This window comes from Chroicocephalus ridibundus, chromosome 13 (assembly GCF_963924245.1).
Source record: "Chroicocephalus ridibundus chromosome 13, bChrRid1.1, whole genome shotgun sequence".
Taxonomy (NCBI): Eukaryota; Metazoa; Chordata; class Aves; order Charadriiformes; family Laridae; genus Chroicocephalus; species Chroicocephalus ridibundus.
Window position 1 is genome coordinate 3,670,569 of NC_086296.1, and position 18,834 is coordinate 3,689,402.

The 18,834-nt window shown below is 47.2% G+C and overlaps 1 protein-coding gene across 1 annotated transcript; it reads left to right on the forward strand.

The window, feature by feature from the left end:
* Positions 1 to 1,158: 1,158 nt before the first annotated feature.
* On the forward strand, positions 1,159 to 16,983 carry FOXN4 (forkhead box N4). The gene is made up of 9 exons (XM_063351322.1): positions 1,159 to 1,241; positions 11,898 to 12,061; positions 12,933 to 13,048; positions 13,143 to 13,256; positions 13,837 to 13,964; positions 14,349 to 14,445; positions 14,533 to 14,740; positions 15,730 to 16,113; positions 16,733 to 16,983. The coding sequence occupies exons 1-9, from the start codon at positions 1,159 to 1,161 to the stop codon at positions 16,981 to 16,983; spliced, it is 1,545 nt and encodes a 514-aa protein (XP_063207392.1).
* Positions 16,984 to 18,834: the final 1,851 nt, after the last annotated feature.

Genomic DNA, 18,834 nt, shown 5'->3' on the forward strand with positions numbered 1-18,834 from the left:
CCCCCCCCCCGCCCCCGGCTCAAACCGCTGGGTGGGTCCCCCTCCCCCTCCCTCTGCAAAGTTGCAAGAAGTTGTGTTGGTTGGTGGGTTGGTTGTTTTTTTTTTTTTTTTTTTTTTCTTTCTTCTTTCCGTTCTTTTTCTTTTAAATTTCCCTCTCGCTCTCCCCATGGCCGGGTCCCCCCGGGCGCTGGCGGGGCGGGCCTGGAGAGGAGGGGGGAGTGTGGAGGGGCGGTGGGAGGTGAGGCGGGGAGCGGGGCAGGGGGGGCGGGGGGGCTGCCGGGGGACGCCGCCGCGCTCCCCCGGCCCTGCCCCGGCCCTGACCCTGCGGGCGGCCCCCGGCCGCGCATGCTCCAGGCTGGACAGCTCCGGAGAGGGAAATTTAAAAACGGGCTGGAGCCCGGCCCCGCCGCCGACTCGCCGCGGCTCCCCGCCGCCGCCGGCTCCGTCCCCCCTCAGGGCCGGCTCCGTCCCCGTCCCCCCCTCCCCGCCCCCCTCAGGGCCGGCTCCCCTCAAATCTCCTCAGAGGGAGACCCCGCCGCGCCGGGCCGCAGCCGCCGAGCTCCCGGCCGACCCCGCTCTCCCCTCCCCGCCCCCGGGCCTGGGCCCGCCAGGTTTGTGGAAGGAGCAAGGAGCGCTCGGCCGGGAGGTTCGGGGCGGCGGGCGGCGGGGATTCCTCCTTCGCTGCCGGCGAAGGGCTCTCGGGAGCGGCTGCGGGCAGCTCGGCGGGCGGCGGGGGCTCTGTTCTCCCTGGGGCAGACCGGGCGCGTTTAGGCCGTCGCCCGCTTGCCCTGAAGGCTACGCGGGGGCTTCTGTGGAGTTTAATCCGGGAGCGCTGACCGGCTGATCCCGGTGCTGCCGGTACCGGCAGCCTCCCGCCACCCGATGCTCCTTCCATCGGGGCCAAGATTCCCCTCCTGAGCTTTTATTTTCCCCCCCCTGTTTTTGTTTTTTTTTTTTTTTTTTTTTTTTTTTTGGCCCCCGTAAAAACATCTTTTACTGCGTGGCCAAATAAAAGCGGTGCAGCCGGAGGTAAAGTTGGGCTTTCCTTTTTTTATCTCTCGTCCCGGTTTTCCCGTGGGATGCGGTGCCTCCCGCCCTGCTGAAGTGCTGGATAGCTACTGCCCGGCCCGCTCCCCGCTCCGCGCCGGCGCCACCGGGATGATAGAGAGCCGCATCCCGGCCATAATGTCAGGAATCATTAGGAATTCAGGGCACAGTCACCACCCTTCACAGGAGTACAGGTGAGGCACTTACCGGTTTCAAAACCTACGCGCTGCGCTGTCACAGTCTGCTCGCTGATGTTGTGTTCTCATGACTTCCTAAAAAAAACAAACCACCCCTTAGGATATAGAAATCAACTTCTTGTCTTTTTTTTCTTTAAACTTAACTGCATTATTTCTCCACTGCAAATTAGTTTCCTAAGACGGTGACCGGTTACAATGCATTACTTGTTTAGAAGCATTTCTGTTCGGGGGAGGTTGAGACTGGATGTTGGGAAAAACTTTTACATTGAAGGGGTTATGAAGCATCGGAACAGGCTGCCCAGGGAAGTGGCTGAGGCACCATCCCTGGAGGGGTTTAAAAGACGGGTAGACATAGTGTTTAGAGATATGGCTTAGTGATGGTTTTTGTCAGAGTTAGGTTGACTAGATGATCTGAAATTTCCCTTCCAACCCAGGCAATTCTATGATTCTGTCATTCTATTTTGATACTCAACTACGTTTGTTAATTACACCTTCAAAGCCTTGGGCTGACCTCCCAGTAAACTCCCTCTGCTGTAGGAGTGTTGCCAGAAAATTATGTTCTTGTTAAATAATAATTATTTAAAAGTTCCCTTTCAGATCACAATTTGCATTGTTATGAAGCAGTCATGGAGAGGCTAAATCAAGTGCAGTAAACACTAGAAAAGTTTTTCTTTAAAGCAAGTGCTTATGTAGTACTCCAAAGCATTGACTTCTGTCAAAGTTCTTCTAATATCAGTGGGAACAAACCTGGGTTTGCCAACAGCCGTTGATAGTTTACCTGTCCCACTACACATCCATGTATCATCTGAAAGTATTGTTAGAAGTCACGGGATAGTTCTGCATGAATTACGGAGCACTGGGTTAAGTTAGGTTACATCTCGTCACATGATGCAGAGTTCCAAGAAATACAGAATAGCAGAACACGATCCTGTTCTCGCAGTAAAAAGAAAATTAAAAATGTTTTCCTGTTTTAAAACGAGGAGTGAGAGACTATCGCCTTCCTCCCAGCCTGAGGGTGTTCTCACCCATTTCTATGGGTAAAAGTGGTCAGCCGCAGGTATTCTTCTATCAGCCTCTCTCTATTCAAGATGCAAACACTGCACTGCAGCCTCTTGCAGCTCAACAAGTGATTTGTTATACTCTCTGAAGCCACTGTGGAAAAAGGCTTGTGGAAGTCTGTTTTGCTGTTTATCAAAGCACTGTTTGCTCTAGGCGTTTTTGTTGGCTATGTAAATATTTGTGAAGAAATTATTCTGTATTTAATGAAGGTTGTGTACGAGAGAGGCTTCTGGGTATTTATATTTAAGTCTGTATCTTCAGTGCCCTGTAGAACATACCACCTTAACAAAGACCCTTTTTATGGGGAGAACTATTCTTTAACTCATAGCTGCAGAAAGCCACTCTTTTTTGAGAAAGACAGGATTTATCTTACTGCCAGTCAAGAAATAGTATTTCTTCTTTTATTCAGAAGTCGTCGTCTGCTTTTAAAAACTTTCAATTCTCTGTTAAACATTTTGAACTCAAGGATCCCAGTTCTTTAAAGTTTCTAACCCACTTGTGATTTCTTTAATGCAGCTTTAAAATGAATTATTTGACCTCATTTAATAGTGCCAAATTCTGATAAAAATGCATAAAATCTGAACTGCACCATAAATGCAGAGCAGTATTTGTCCTACTTCATGAGAAAACACTTTGGATTATGTAAAAGAAAATCTTTTAGACTGAATGATTTTAAGAAAAGAATAGACCTGTCAAATTCTATCAGCTCTGTTTACTCTCCTGCTGTCACCACAGTCCAAGACTGGAACCCACAGTCCCGAGTTCTCCATGGGGGAGCTTCAAGGCTCCACAAAATGGGGAATGGCCTCCAATTAGTGAGTGGGAGGCTGGGGCTGTGCTGAGAATACTCTTCTGTCTCACTTGGAATCTTTCAATGGGACAGTTGGACTTGGAGGAGACCAGGCTTTCCTGCGAGTGAGCAGGAGGAAAGACTGAAAAGGGAGGGAGGGAGTGCGTGGGCGTGTAAGCAGGGGATCAAATCACCAAATACTGATAAGTTTTCATGCAGCTTGCGCTTACAGTTTGAAACTAGGGGGATCTTTCCTTTTTTTTTTTTTTTAATGGACGAGGAAAAAAAAAATATCCCTGATTTTAGCAGGTCTTTGAATTCTGTAGATCCAAAGCATCTCTAGTAAATTTGATGCAGCACATAGAGTAGTGATGAGGATTAGACTGCTATGCAGAGTCCAGGGACTATTTGCACCATAGTAAAATGATTTTAGAAAAATATCTCTTCCACCGATGCAGCTGTGGGATATAAAACATCATGCTGCCCAGGAATGATTAAGGGCCATCATATCTTCTCCGATGCCTATATTTTTATGGTGCTGTCACTGCCTGGCGACCAATGCAAAGTAATACTTCATATTAGCAGCTGCCCGTCTTAGTCTCCTGGAGAAAATACCGCTACCTTCAATATTTTCAAAATCGTAGCAGTGACAAATATTTCTAATGATTTCATTTTACATTCCAGGGAATAAAAGTAGAGAATTGCAACACACTGGGATTTTGTAACCTTAAACACTTTATTCTTGTTAGTTATAATTAATAATCTAACATTATGTTTTAGCGTAAATATTTTGATGTTTAAATCAAAGCAATAGGCAGGCTGAGTTTACTATGCAGTGGCGCACTTGTGGTTATTTCAGCTAAAAGCTATGTAAATTATAGAAGCCAACTCAAAGGCTACTAAATTAGCGCAGAGCTCCCATGGTCTGCAGTGGGCTTGGAGCTGGTCTCTGAGAAACAAGGTTCTTCAGCTCACGAACGTTGTGGTCTTCAAGCAATATTTTAAATTGAAATCTGCAATCTATCCTTTTGCAGTCTAACTTGATTGAACACGCATAACCGGTGTAAGAGGAGGAAATGATGTACTGCGATGTACAGAAGTGCGGAGTCAGATGGACTGTGCAGGTCTTGAGCAGTAGAAGGCGCAGGGAGGCAGATGAGAGGCCAAGGTGGCCTGGCCTAAGACTCCAGAACCACTTTCAGCCCTGTAAGAGTTCTCCCAAAGAAGGCTCGATATTATCCTAATTCAGCATTCTTGGTTTTCAAATGCAGCAGCGTGCTTATTTTCCTCGGGGACTATCCCATTCCCAAGCTAGGTACAGTTATGTGTGCCTTCTTGCATATCGCATAATAAATCATGACATAAAACTCAGGCCATTGGAAGGGAGACAAAGAACAACTTGCTATGGATTATTTGGCGTACGTGAAAATTCAAATTTAAGGAACTGAATCATCACTCTAGGTAACAATGTGGCATCTATATTTTGAAAGAAATAACTAAAATGTATAATTCAATTTCAAGGAACAACATTACTTAAGAAGTAATACTAACACTAGATCAACAAGATAAATTAACGTAATGTTTTGCAACTCAATAGTTTGTGTAAGGACGATGTTTCTATTTTTTTTGTATTACTATGTATTTCCAGTTGTTAGAAGCCTTATGTAGTATTTTGAAGGCCTTGCAATACATTTTCTACATATGTTAAACAGGAATTAAGTTTTAAATAGATATATTTTTGACCAAAAGTTGTTACTCAATCATTAATCGTCCAACATATTAGTAGACTATATCCTCCCTCCCATTTTAATTGCCCCTGTGGTTCTTAAAAAATTGGTGTATGTTCATTAGCTCATTTTTGCTGTAATAATTACGTCATGCTGGAGTAGTTTAGCATAAAATCGTATCACGAAGCATAGACACATAAACACACAACCGCTGTACTCCATACATTCCGGACGTGAGTGCGTTACAGTGGTGAAAAAGGTGAAAAGCCTTTATCTTTGTGACGCACAAGTGGATTTTAGCTCTCCGAAGTGGTACTCTCACCTCTGGTTTCACACTTTGGTTTCTGGAGAGCAAGGCACAGCTCAGGCCTTCTGGCTGTCACCACCGGGGATGGACGGAGTCTGGGAGTTTGCACGAAGGACATTTCTGCAGACAAAAGGTTACAAATGCATAACTAACAAAACCGTAATTGTTCCTGAAGAAAATGTCAGTGTCCATTCCCTTGACACCATGTGTGTCTGACAGGGAATGAGATAATGACTCGATGTGTCGGAGGAATTTCATCACAGTAGTTGCTTCATTCTTTCAAAAAAATGTGAGAAACCTCCTAGGAATCAGTCAAACTCGGGCCACTGTGGATTGATTTAAGTGGATTAGCTCAACTGTTTCCTATGCGGTTCCTGAAATGTGCTAATCGGTATTAATAAAAAATTGTGTCCCTTGCTCCCCAAATTGTCTTGCCGTTACAGGCAGAGATGGGAAGGACTGGTTTGTACCCAGGCAATATCTTCCAGGCTTCTCAGGCTCGTCTGCCTCTGGTGAAACCAGGACCGAGTTCATATCTTACCTCAAAAAAGGTGCCTGACCTCCCGTTCCAAACATGAAAGCAGAAAAGGAATTTGGACTTTTTGAGCATTCCCGGGAGATCTCAGGTGCTCCTGGCACACCACTTTTATTTTACCCATTTAAAAAAACCTCCTGTGCGCGGAAAGCAGAATTGCTGCGCGATCGCAGCAGCAACTGATGCAAGTGAGACACGTTCTTACAACAGTGCAAAGCAAAAGGGAGTACATTTTATATTCCCTTTACGCTGGAGTAAAGAACTACGCAAGATCCTGGTCAGCTAAAGCAGTTTCTGACGAATAAACAGCAGCTGAAGTAATGTTAAAGGAAAAAATAGCTTCCCAGGTAGACAACGCTACTGATTTTTATAGAAAACATTCCTGTAGTGCCAGGCACTTCAACACATTTTTGTGTTGAGGAGAAGCTTATTTTGACATTAGCCACAGGTGGTTTGGGGTTGTTTTTTTTTTTTTTAATAGTTTGGTGGGGGGGGGTGTGTTTTTTTGTTTTTTTTTTTTAACAAAACAGATTGCACAGTCAGGCAGATACCGTCTGCATTTGGCAAATCCAAATCGAGGGATGGTTCTGTGGTTAGAGCACAGCAGGGAGTGAGTGGCTGGGAGTTCAGGGCTGACTTTGCTGCTAATTTCCTCTTAGGCTTAAGCAAATCATGTAGGTCACTTGTAATTCAGTTTCCCTTCATCCCATACCGAAATGATGTAATGAGGGGTTGTGAAACTCAGAGCTGAACTGTATAAAAGTCTCCAGGAGCTCATCTATAGCCTGTTCTGTTAGTGCTAAGTACCTTTGCAGAAGGTTTTTGGAGAATCATCTTCTCTTCCGAACCACGGTACAAGAAAAGGAGAACGGCAACACCCGAGAGGGTAATGATGTTATTTGCTTTTTCCTTACTGGCTTTGGTTCCTATAATCCAAAGTTTCTTGAGCTGTAGCTGAGGCAGGACTTTCTGGTTGTCCCTGGAAAGCTGCCTAATTTCTGTTCTTATTTCCAGCAAGGCCAGAAATTACTCAAAGAACTTGAAGACAGCGAGGAGAAAGGCGGGCTGGTGGGTTGGGACTGGATGGGTGCTGTGCCTTCAAGAGGCAAAGAGGAGTCGCAGACCGAAAACAGCGGCGGGAGCTGTGGCTGAAGCAGGGGAGGAGGGGGAAAGGGGGTCGTGAGCGTGGAAAACAGAACCTGGTGCAGGGAAAAGCACCTGCAAGGGAGGAAGATGGGGAGAGAAGTGCGCGGAGGGAAGGAGCAGAGCAGATGGAGTGAGGAGCAAAAGGAGAAGTTGGCTCCTTCAATAAAACAGAGAATATTTCTTGCCATGGAGACAGCCGAAGAGTCACAAAACATAAATATTGTCCTTGTGTTGTTTTACACGTGAGAAATTGTCACACTTGTTCTGAGGACATTACGTAATCCCAGACAAAAGAAAACCATCATCTCGTCACCACTTCAAGAAGAGGTTTTCTTAGGACTCTTCCTGTTCAGTTGTCACTCACGCTGGATAAACCATTGCAAACAGCTAATTAAGAATCTGTCACCCCTGATTGCTCCTACTCGTTGAACAGTTGTATTACGCAAGCAGAGGCAAAAGGCTCGGATGTCAGTGCTGGCAATGGTAATCAAAATCAAAATTGTCCGTTGAGTGTGAGACACGTAAAAACTATGGTTGGAGTTGAATATGCCAGATGCAACCGCAGTGTTTTGGTGTGACTTTGGTTAGAGTGGAGGCAATGATGAGCTGCCACCACGCGCTGATCCCGTGGAGAGAACCTGTAGCTTTACATTCGCCCTACGACATCAACCAGTTTGAGGGCTTTATATCTTTTAGGGACAGGCTCCAGAGCAAACAAGCAGAGTCCTCTGAGGTGTGAATGGTGCAATATGCGTAGAAATATGTAACTGCGCACCGTATCATAAACTGAAACGCGGCTATTGGCTAAACTCTGTGGAGATACAATATCTTAAGGTGTGCTTGTCGTTGCTGAGCTTTCCTTTAGTTTTATCAAACTTGTTTGGCGGACTATCCTATGATGCTGTTGAAGAGACGGTCACTATAGTCCCCAGTGACAAGTTCACTGTATAATGGTGTTTGCAAGTGTAGCAGTGGATAGTTGACCTTGACAGCGGTTTCTGCAGGGATGAACTACCTCAGACCCAGCTCATTCGAACAACTCAATGAGAGGAAAGGTGGCAAAGTGAGATCGGTGAACACAGCTTCAAATTCAACTCTGATGTTAGTTGCAGATTCCCGCAAGCTAAAGCCAGGAATGAATTTCATTCTGTCCAGCTGTTGTGCCAGCAAGATGTACTTGATGGGGGAAAAAAAATACAGATATCCTTAGGTGCGTTTAGCAAATGATTTTGCACTGCTGACAGGCTCGAGGGAGCTTTGTCAGATGTGCAGGAGTCCAGTTCCTCCATGACTGCAGGCAGGAAGGTCTGGAGCTCAGTATTAGGGGATCTGGAAAGAGGTTTCACTCCAGGGGGTATTTTTCCTGGTTCCGGAAAAGTAAACTTTGTGCGGGCTGGCTGGTGGCCAAGATCAGTTTCCCTGATAAATATTAGATAAATATTTTGGGCACTGCGTGATGGAGCAGATAGCAAAGACTAATGCTACCACTGAACATTTCTGTATCGCCTATCATAGCTCTCAGGGCAGTTTGCGCAGGAGGCCGGCATCCTTGGACACGCAGAGGACAACTGGGGCATACATCCGCCGCACCACGTGGATTCTTACTGATGCAGGTGCCTTTCTAGGACAGAAACATGTAGAAACAGGCGGGTGTTCTCCTGCAGAGATCTGGAAGGAGCGGGGTAAAAATGGAGTTGCATCATTTCACCGCGCCTTTAAAAATAATATCAAGTTTGCAACACGTTTGGGGTGACTGTAACCTTTTCTTCATGGGCGTTGAGTAGTTCGGTGTATATACCAGCCAGCCCTGGGGAATGTGCAGCTGGGGACATTTTCAGTAGTGTGCATTAATTATAGCGTATCACTATTTATCTCATTTACATGCATTGAAAGGAAATGGCTGCTTTTACTACAGTGCCCCATTGTGCCAGGGGCTGTGAACACCCATCTAAAGGCAGGATCTCTGACTCCTGAAGTTTCCCCTCAAACGTGAGATGAAAAGGGTGGTGGAGGGGAACGGAATCAAAGCACACAACGCTATTACAGCGTGTACTTATATATTTGCAGTTGGCTTGCCGCAGGCAATTTTTCAGGTCAGAAAGACTGAACCCCGTGAGATTAAAATGTTAGGTATTACTGTGCATAGCTCTCTCTCCAGAGGCGGTTACATTAGCATTTTTTCCCTAAAAGCAGGACACACATTGAGCCTGCGTACTGTGAGATAAGGCGGTTTTATGCTGCGGAATATATCTGGGCATTTAAAACACCTCAGTCAGACAGTGACGGGCGTAACTTTAAGCAGTTTCGCCTTCTTTAAGACATACGAAGTTTCTACATTGGTTTTGAAGACAACCTGAAGAATAATCCTTAAATGTGTAGTATCCTATTCTGATTAAATATACTTTTTCCCCCATTGTTAATGAAAAGTTATTCTGACAACTAACAAATCCATACCAAAAAAACGCGTAAGCGAACACAGGTAATTTTAAGGAGGCAACTTTAAAAGAACTGCGAACTCAAATTCAAACAGCCACGCTAGGATGGGGTAGGGAAAACAATATCTTTGCCTTGGAAAAAGAGCTGGCTTGCACACTTTATCTAGTTATTATATATTATTGCATCTTCGTATTTGTTGAAAATGGAGCTTAACGGCTGCTATATCAACTTAAAAATTCAGCCAGCTTCCTTGCCCCTCGTTTGGCTCCCCGGTGTTAGAGCGCGAGGGCGGGAGCACCGCGAGGATGCCGGGAGGGGTACGCCGCGCGGCGCTAACTGGCAGGACGGCGAGCTGTGCTTCAAGCTTCTGATGGCATCCAGCCGTGCCCAGGGTACCGGCAGCCATTCCCACGTCTAGAAAGAGCACCAGGACGAGTGCGTTTAGGGTGAGCGCGAAGCAGAGGCCTTTGTTTCCTAAAAATCTAAAGCCGGGAAGGCTGCTGAGCCACCACCGTAGAGTCCCGCAGTCCTCCGGTGCGGAGATGCTCGTCCCGTGCGGAGGAGCAGCGAGGGCATGTGGGGGATTCATTGCCTGACAGGAGGCGTGTGCGGTGGGTGCTGACCCTCGCCGCCCATCTGACCCCGTTATTTGTTGAGGGAGCTGACTCGTCTGGGAGGGCTGGCAGGGCCCGGGGTGCCAGATGGCATGTGGATGTGTGTTGTGTGTCGGCTGTCATTCAGCCAGATTAATGTGAAGTTTGTAAAAAGGAGGAGGATGGGGGGGGTGGGGTGGGGGGGGGGGAAGAAAAACAATTAAGCAAGAATCCCAAAAACAATCGAGGCCACGTGCCACCGGGCAGCAGTCGTTGGCGGCACAATGGGTTATCGGCTTCCCATGAATGGGCCCAACTGTTGCAAACGACATGAGCCTGCCCAGTTTTCAAATCATTTAATGCTCTTGTTTACTTCCAATCCAGCCAATCTCCGGGGCCGGCAGAGCCGTCACCTGATAGTCTTTTTATGTATTTAAGTCCCAGGCCTCACAAAATAACTGAACAGCGGTAACCATGGCAATGCTAATTATTGCACTATAACTACAGTAGGAGAAAGAAAACAGGGTAGGCTGGGAGAGAGATGTGAAGATGGTTTTTGGCCGGGATTTGAGCTTTTGGCTCTTGGTCATGGGTTGGATTTTTTTTTCCTTTTCTTCTTTTCAGAATCTTTTTACAAACAAATAAATTGCGTTCTGCTTTAAAGATCTTCCAGATAATAGTTTAGAGAACTTTGATACGTGTTTCTGGAAATCATGAATAGAGGAGCTGAAAGCTCCTGGGCAGCCAGGCACTAGAGCCCTGGCTTGTTCTTTTAAGCTGCTTTAGAATCGTGTAAAACATAAAAGATGCTTCAGCAAGAGACCAGATTTGTTTAAGGCTTCTGCATCGTCATTTGGCAATGAACAGGCATTAGTACCACGCAGCTGGCTTTAACATATCTATGAGGGAGCTCTTTAAAGCCGTTGTTTTGAAAGCAAAATCAACTACGTCCAACTAAACTCTGTTCTTCTGAAAGTGAAAGATGTTTTCCTGGACCTGGATCCCTTCGGATTTACCCTGGGTATCTAATGATAACTTCCTGACATGTTCTAATTACTGCTTTACTCCTCAAAATACCCGTGACTCCTGTAATACTCTTTAACATAAGTAACAGTTTAGCCCTTCCTTGCAGTGGTTCTTTATTGACTTTAATGGGAGTTTTGGCCACACAGGAATTTTTGACTGCTGTAAATATATTCTGATACTTCAGTTTTGTACCACGCACCCTATCAGAAGCGAAACAGAACGGGTGGGACGGAGCATGCAGAATGTGTCAAAAACAGAGTTTTAAACCAAAAGCAGCTTGTCATCGTTATGCCTCAGCGTTGCTGCTGAAGGCAGGCTGGGCGTTACTGTGCACTTGGTCACCAGCTTTTCATCCTGACCCTTTACTATGTCAAAAACTGCCTAAAAAATTGTTTCGTGTGCTTGACGGTTCCTTGTTAAGTATCAATAACGTCATACGCCTGAATGGAAGAGATCACCGGTTCATTCTGTACTGGTTTTTTTATGCAGCAGGTCTCCGCTGCTCCGTCCCCACCGAGGGGATGCGGTGGCTGGGAAAAGCCCTCTCCGGGTGTTCAAGCCAGCACCAGGCACAGGTCCTCGAGGAGCTGGAAACAGAAACTCCTTCCAAGGCCGGCTGGTCACTGGATTTCGAGGTTAATGCCAAATTGTCAGGTTAAAAATCCGGACAGGTTTCTCCTACACCAAGGCCAAACAAGTGCAAATTTCTGACCAATGTGAAAACAATGAATCGGCTTTGGTTTTGTACCTAGGCAGTTTCTCTTAAGCCTTCTTCCCCACAAATACCGCACAAGAAGTTTTCTTAACCAAAATGTTTCAAATGGTATGAAAGGACACAGGATTCGGTAAAGGGCAGCAGTCACCAGCCCATTATGAAGCCAAAGGTCACCTCTAAATTCCGTGAATGGAATTCCAGCCTGACACATTTTCCCCGCTGACCTACGTGAGCTTTGGCATCCCGGTCATCTCCCCTCTCACCAGGGACAGTGTGGCAGCATCTCCGCTCTCTGCTAACCCTCCGTGTTCTTTTGCAGACTCTTAGCTTCCGACCCCCCCCAGCTGGGTGAAGATGACCTCCCCAGCGACTTACAGTCCTTGTCGTGGCTGACGTCTGTTGATGTCCCTCGCTTGCAGCAGATGGCCAGTGGAAGAATGGATTTTAGCCTTGGCGCCCAGAACGCGATGCTACAACAGACAGGTAAACCGGTGGGGTCTTAAATAACTGCTCTTTGAACGACACGGCCTCCTGCCTCCTCTCCTCCCCCCAGCCCCCGGCTAGCTTTCTATTAGGAGATTCCTTTTAAGTGCGTTACATTTGGCTTGCTGTCAGGAGACCTGGAGCCTGTTGTCTTATGATAAGGCTGATACATTTCCTTCATTTCAAGAGGCAGCGAGCCCTGGCAGTCGCGGCAGAGATCTTAGGATCCGATTGTCTTCTCTGCTCAGGGTAGTCACTGGTGCCTTGTTGTGTGGACTCGGGCCAAGGTACTTAAGGCTTGCATTTCAGAGGTTTTCAACAGCTTTGAAATTAGGTAATTAGTCTTTCTCGTTTGTTTCAACATTGATAAAATTAAGAGCATCTTACTTACCCCATACCCGTTTGCTTCACGCAGACTTACAGCATGTGTTCGTTGAACATCTGCCTTTCCTTTGTGAACATCCTTTAGGTAAACAGGCTTGTTCCCTAAGGCGCTCTGCTGAGGGAGCTCAGCGTATCACCTTGCTCGCTTTACAGCAGAAATCCTCCTGGAGTTCAGCTAGTGCTGAATATGTGGGGTTTTGTTTTTTTTTTCTTTTGTAAGATACCGTGTCTGTAACACCACTGTGGACTGTTAAACAGCTGTCATCTTTCATTCCCTGCGTAACAACTTTTAGAAGGGGCTGATGTCATCTTTGCCATTTGTGAAACGCTCTGGGCTCTTTTTGGGCTGGAAAGCCACAGAGAGGTGTGATTGTCCACTCCAGAGCTTAGCCACGTTCAACCGCCTCCATTAAAAATAAATGTCAGCTCTCTTCTCTGAGGTGTACTTTCACGCAAACATTTGCCGCCTTTGCTTTCTCCAAACCAGGTCCTGTAGCGAGCACCATGCACTCGACGGGAGCACCTGGAGCAATGATTCATGTCCAGGCCAGCCTGCCACAGGCAATCCTGGGACTGAATTCTATTTCAACACACGGAGCAAACGTAAGAGCAGGCCTCGATGGCTTATTATTGCAACACTTCTTAGGAGAAGATGTTGGTAATTCCAAGACTGACACGTCTGTCTTTATCTCAGCAGATGAACCAGTATGCTGTAGGTGGGCAGCCATCTCCCAGTTTACAAACACAGCAACAACTCTTTCCTCCTCCTCATTCACAGCAAGTGTTTGCCCTAGCACAGAACACACAGCAGGTACTGTTAGTTGCTTGTCGTCTGTGTCTTGAAGTACGTGCCAAGATCATACCTAGAACTCTTTTAAAAGAAAAGTGATAAAATATAGAACCATAGAATCATTTAGGTTGGAAAAGACCCTTGGGATCATCGAGTCCAACCATCAACTCCACTCTACAAAGTTCTCCCTTACACCATATCCCTTAACACCACATCTAAACGAGTCTTAAACACATCCAGGGACGGTGACTCCACCACCTCCCTGGGCAGACTATTCCAGTGTCTGACCACTCTTTCTGGGAAGAATTTTTTCCTAATGTCCAGCCTAAACCTACTCTGCTGCAGCTTGAACCCATTCCCTCTTGTTCTGTCGCTTATTACCTGTGAGAAGAGACCAGCACCAACCTCTCTACAATGGCCTTTCAAGTAGTTGTAGAGAGTGATGAGGTCTCCCCTCAGCCTCCTCTTCCTCAAACTAAACAGTCCCAGCTCCTTCAATCGCTCCTCATAAGGAGCAATTTAGGCATAAAATATGCCTAAACCTGCATACCCCATGGATGTTTTGCATCCGATATTTTCCTTCTTTTCCTTCTGCATACAGTGTAACCCAGCAGCAATCTACAACGCATCCTACGGGACTCAGCCACACTATTCTCAGCCGCGTCTGGCTCCTCACGCTGCCCAAGAGCTGCACCCAAAGCATTACCCCAAGCCCATCTATTCGTATAGGTGAGTAGGGAGCAGAAGAGCGCGTCGCCTACAGCCTGCGCTGGGATGACTGGAACACTGTAGGTTCGGTAGCACGAGGGTGTTTGATTCCTTTGGAAGGGAACAAAAATCCCCTCGTCCAGCCAGGAGTTCTGTGGAAGCTGCCTCTGAGGGGCAGCAGGAATGAACAAGCAAACTAGTTCCTGGACATCAGCATACAGGTAGAGTCATAGCACAGGGGAGTAAAATCTGCAGGATCACGGGGTGACTTCTGCACGCTTGAGAACAGTAATCCCGAGGTCAGCCAGCTGTTCGCGTCCTAAGAGACGGGTCTGAGGTTGCTAGACCAGAACGATGGCAGAACGCGCAATCTGTTGTTATTTCCTGTATTTCTCTGTCCTGTAGTTGTTTGATTGCGATGGCCCTGAAGAACAGCAAAACAGGCAGTCTCCCAGTGAGCGAGATCTACAGCTTCATGAAGGAGCACTTTCCCTACTTCAAGGTACGCGTACACCCGAGGGGTGGGAGTAGAACACCACAAATACTTTGCTCGGGGTGTATTTCACTAACAGCCTCCTGCACCTTTCAGACAGCCCCCGACGGCTGGAAGAACTCCGTGCGCCACAACCTGTCCCTGAATAAGTGTTTCGAGAAGGTGGAGAACAAGATGAGCGGCACCTCTCGCAAAGGGTGCCTGTGGGCTCTCAACCCTGCCAAGATCGACAAGATGGAGGAGGAGATGCAGAAGTGGAAGCGGAAGGACTTAGCAGCTATCCACAGGAGCATGGCTAACCCAGGTAGGGCTTATATTACGCTTTTGCTATCTGTGTGAGGGGCAAGGGAGAAAAACGGCCCTTTGGCCAGGAATGCGTGAATCTTAAATAAATTATATGGAAAAGAGCTGGCCAGTGCAGAGCTCTCACGCCTCGCAGCGGCCTCCTCTGAGCTGCTTGGCCAAAATACCTCTTGTGCTCTGCCCGGAGGCTGCGTGACAGGGCAACACACTACAGCAGGAGGAGGCAACCGGACTGACAGCTGTTTTTGGAGGCCCTTAGTGCAACCTGGTCTCCAGCTTCAAAAGGGGTTGCCTTTTTCCCCCATGCTAACCTCTCCAGCACATGCAAGGCCTTCTGAGGAGTTATGCTGCCTCCAGTGTTAGTATTTATAGTGTCACTTTTCAACGCATTTTTTTTACTTACTCTGCAAAACTCTCCTTTTACTAAGACTTTCTCATTCTTATTAATAAAGAGACGTGTTATTGAAGCTTTCAGGAGCTCAATATTGGCAAAACCAACTGGAGCTTTTTTTGCTGTAAAATCTGTAACACACATAATCAAACGATGTTCTCCTTTGCTTAAAAACAAATGTGCCATCGAAACTGTCTGGAGTTTCTCGTGCGAATCTTATTTGCGACACAAGCAGAACTCAGAGCGCCCTTGTGAGCAGGAGACCATCCATGGATGCTTAGCTCTGTGGCTGCGGGGCCGCTGCCGTCGGTGGTGGCTCGGTCGCTCCGTGTAAGCCTCATGTGATCATTTCTTTAGCTCAGTTAGGGGTAACCATGGAAGTCGACCAGGGTAAGGGCTAAGGGTAGGGAAGTAGACGGCATTTCTTTGCTCTCTGCACGGCCAAGGCCGGCCTTCTGTGCTGCATCTCGTATGGTGACACTGCGTGTTCGGTTTTCTGGCAAAAGCGTGTGGCCGTGCTCGCTCGTGAAACGCTTTGGCTTGAACGAACGGGTTAAGCTTTCTCTTCTCTTCCTCGGGAATGGGCATCGCTGGTGCAGAGGAGCTAGACAAGCTGATCACTGACAGACCCGAGAACTGCAGGCGGCCCAGCAAACAGGCGGAGTCTGAGGTCTCCACCCTGAACCACATGGCAGCAGCCCAGGGCCGCGTCTCCATCTCCCAGCTGCAGCCTCAGCCGATCATGACGCTCTCGCTGCAGTCCATCCCCCTGCACCACCAGATCCAGACCCAGGCTCGCATCGCCCCGGACTCACCGGCACCTGCGCAGACGCCTCCTCTCCATACTCTGCCTGACATGAGCCACAGCCCTCTTGCCCACCATCCCATGGGACGCGCGCCTCCCGACTTCCTGAACATGACGGCAGACATGAACGCAGAGGTGGATGCTCTTGACCCAAGCATTATGGATTTTGCATTGCAAGGTACGGGAGAAGGAGGCCGGGGCAGGAGAGGGCATGGATTATGGGATTATCTAGTCACTGAATATCTAACCAGGGTCCTCAGCAGGGTGCTCCGGGGTGGGAGGTAACCGAGCAGACTTGTGCTGGGTGCTGGCCTCTGCAGCGTGACCTCCCTGGCCTTCCTCAGTGCGTTCCTGTTCTGTACTAGATGGGATGCCAAACTGCCTCCACGGTTCACGTGCAGGCACCGCAGCAGATGTCTGCAGGGATGTCCGGCTAGCTGGATCTGGGACACCACATCTCTCTGCCCACGGGAAACCATAGCTCTGCTCGTGCCTTGGTTTTCCCCTTCTGTAAAAGGAGAACTTCTCCAGGTCATGGGGATGCCTAGTGTGGTCCCTGGGTTTCTGGTTAGCACATGGTAGACAGATGCCGCCCGGAAAGGTCTGGACTCCTGCTGTAACGAGGGGATTTGGGGGCAACAGACGCACTTGCTGCCTTTGCACTACAAATGGTACTGTCCGCAAGCAGCACTCAGCCCTAAGCAGCGGGTGAAGCCCTTTAGTTACGGACTGAGCCCTACAGGCAGTGCCCGGGTGGGTTGGATGCGTTGCTGTGACCGGAATTTAATCTTTTAAAGGTAACATATGGGAGGAAATGAAAGACGACAGCTTCAGCCTTGATACCCTGGGTGCCTTCAGCAACTCCCCGCTCCACCTCTCAGACTGTGACCTGGGCACCCCTGGCCTCACCCCCGTCTCCAGCGGCAGCGATCACTCCTTCTCAGACTTGCAGGTCACCGGCCTTTATACCACCTACACGACACTGGACAACGTAGCGGCAGCTCAGTACATGAACCCCCAAGGCAACAAACCCATCCCTCTGCTCTGAGCTTTGCACCGTTCCACGGACCTCTGACTCAGGGGCCAGTTTCTCCCAACCGTTAAAATCCGACCCGAAAGCAATAAAAGAGCTCCTCCTGCAGACGCTTGGAACACGTTGGCTTTTTACTGGGACGCAGCCAGTGAAATCTGTGATTTTACTGTGATGCCAAAATAAATCAAACTGTTACTAGTAGAACCACCTTCACTCGTGGCAAGACTGAGGGAGGGGCACGGACGCTTGTGTTGCAGGACCGGGGAGCTCTCAAGAAGGACCTGGAAGGCATCAGTCAGCGGGAACTTTCTCTAGAATGTAACTGAGCTAAAAAATAGTCCGGTTAAGGTCAACACATTTAATGGACGCTGTGATCTGGACTTATATGCGGACGATGTTTGGTCACCGCCTACACAGAAGCCAACACAAGCCAACGGGCCACTCAGGACCAAGTTGGAGTCCAAAAGGGTTGATGATGTACCATGTATATCTGTTTTCTTAAATTGCCAAATAACTATTGCCATTGAACAAAGACCCCGCACTGCTTCCGGAGACGCTCGCACCGCTAACACTTTTCTGACACGACTATTGTTAATTTATTGTTATGAGGTAGGAAAAAAGGAGCAAAAATACTAAAAGTGAAAAATCAAACCCATAGCAGACAACTGTTATATCTAAGTTTAAAGACGAAGTCCCTGCCCCACCATCAAGGAAGTGGTACTACGGAATTATTAAAGTGACCACTGGCTAGAAGATTTTAGGAATTATGCCTATTTTTAGGATTTTTTTAAAAAAAAGATTAGATTTGTTTATAGTCTTGTGTATTGTGCTTCTGTCTATTCTTGTGCTAGGCAGTATTACTATTTGTAAATTTATTTATATTTATTGTTATGAAGATATAAGAAATTATGTAAACTGAGCACTGTTCAATTTTTTAAAATGCTGCAGTAACCTCTTTTACATCCACTAAATTATTCATAATCAAAAATGCAACAATTTAAATCACTGTTGTTACACTACATTTCTTTTAAATAAGCACTTTTGATACTGTGAAACTCACGTCTTTTAAAAAAGTTCAGAGACCAAATATTGTAACTGTACCATACCGATTCATAATAGTCTTTCTTCCCTAATTAACCAAGTAAAATTGTTTCTAATGTAGTTTTTTAAATTTTCAAACCCTGCGTTGTACTTGGTAACCTACGTTGCAAAAGAAAATATGTGATGAAACATCCGAAAATATAAAAAGCAAACCGTATGTCGGAATTTAGCATTTAGTCTACTTATACCTCTGTGACCATGAAGTAATATTTATATCTCGTGTTTTGTCCTGTTCCTGTGCGTTAATAGAATTTCCCAGTCTGTCGCTTCCCGGTACTGGATCCACGTGCTCACAGGCTCCTCTCCCACACGGAGCGTGGCTGGGGCTGGGTGGAGGCCAAAAGCCCCTCCAGCTTTAGTCCATCTACTAAAAGCCCGGAGGGTGCGGGACGCTGGAGCCACGCAGCTGAAAATCGCTGTTGTGGAGATCAGGGGGTAGAAAATGTCCGAGCCTGTCTCTTCCCCAGTGCGTACGTCCACCAAAACTTCTTCCAAAAGGGCACGATGCTCCACGTCGTAATTTATTGTCAAAGAACAAATGTGATTAATGATCATTTGCTGTAACTGGCGTCATCTACAATGTCTTCGGTTTTGTTTTTTTTTTTTTTTAAATAAATATTTCTTAGCACTAAGCCTGGCTCATTCTAGACGTGCTGCGTTATAAGCGCCCTGGTGTCAGGCGCGCCCAGCCGCGTGGCACGCTGCAGCTCGGCGTTAAACTCTCATTCCGGGGCATCTGCTACTGGAAATCCAACCCAGCGAGGA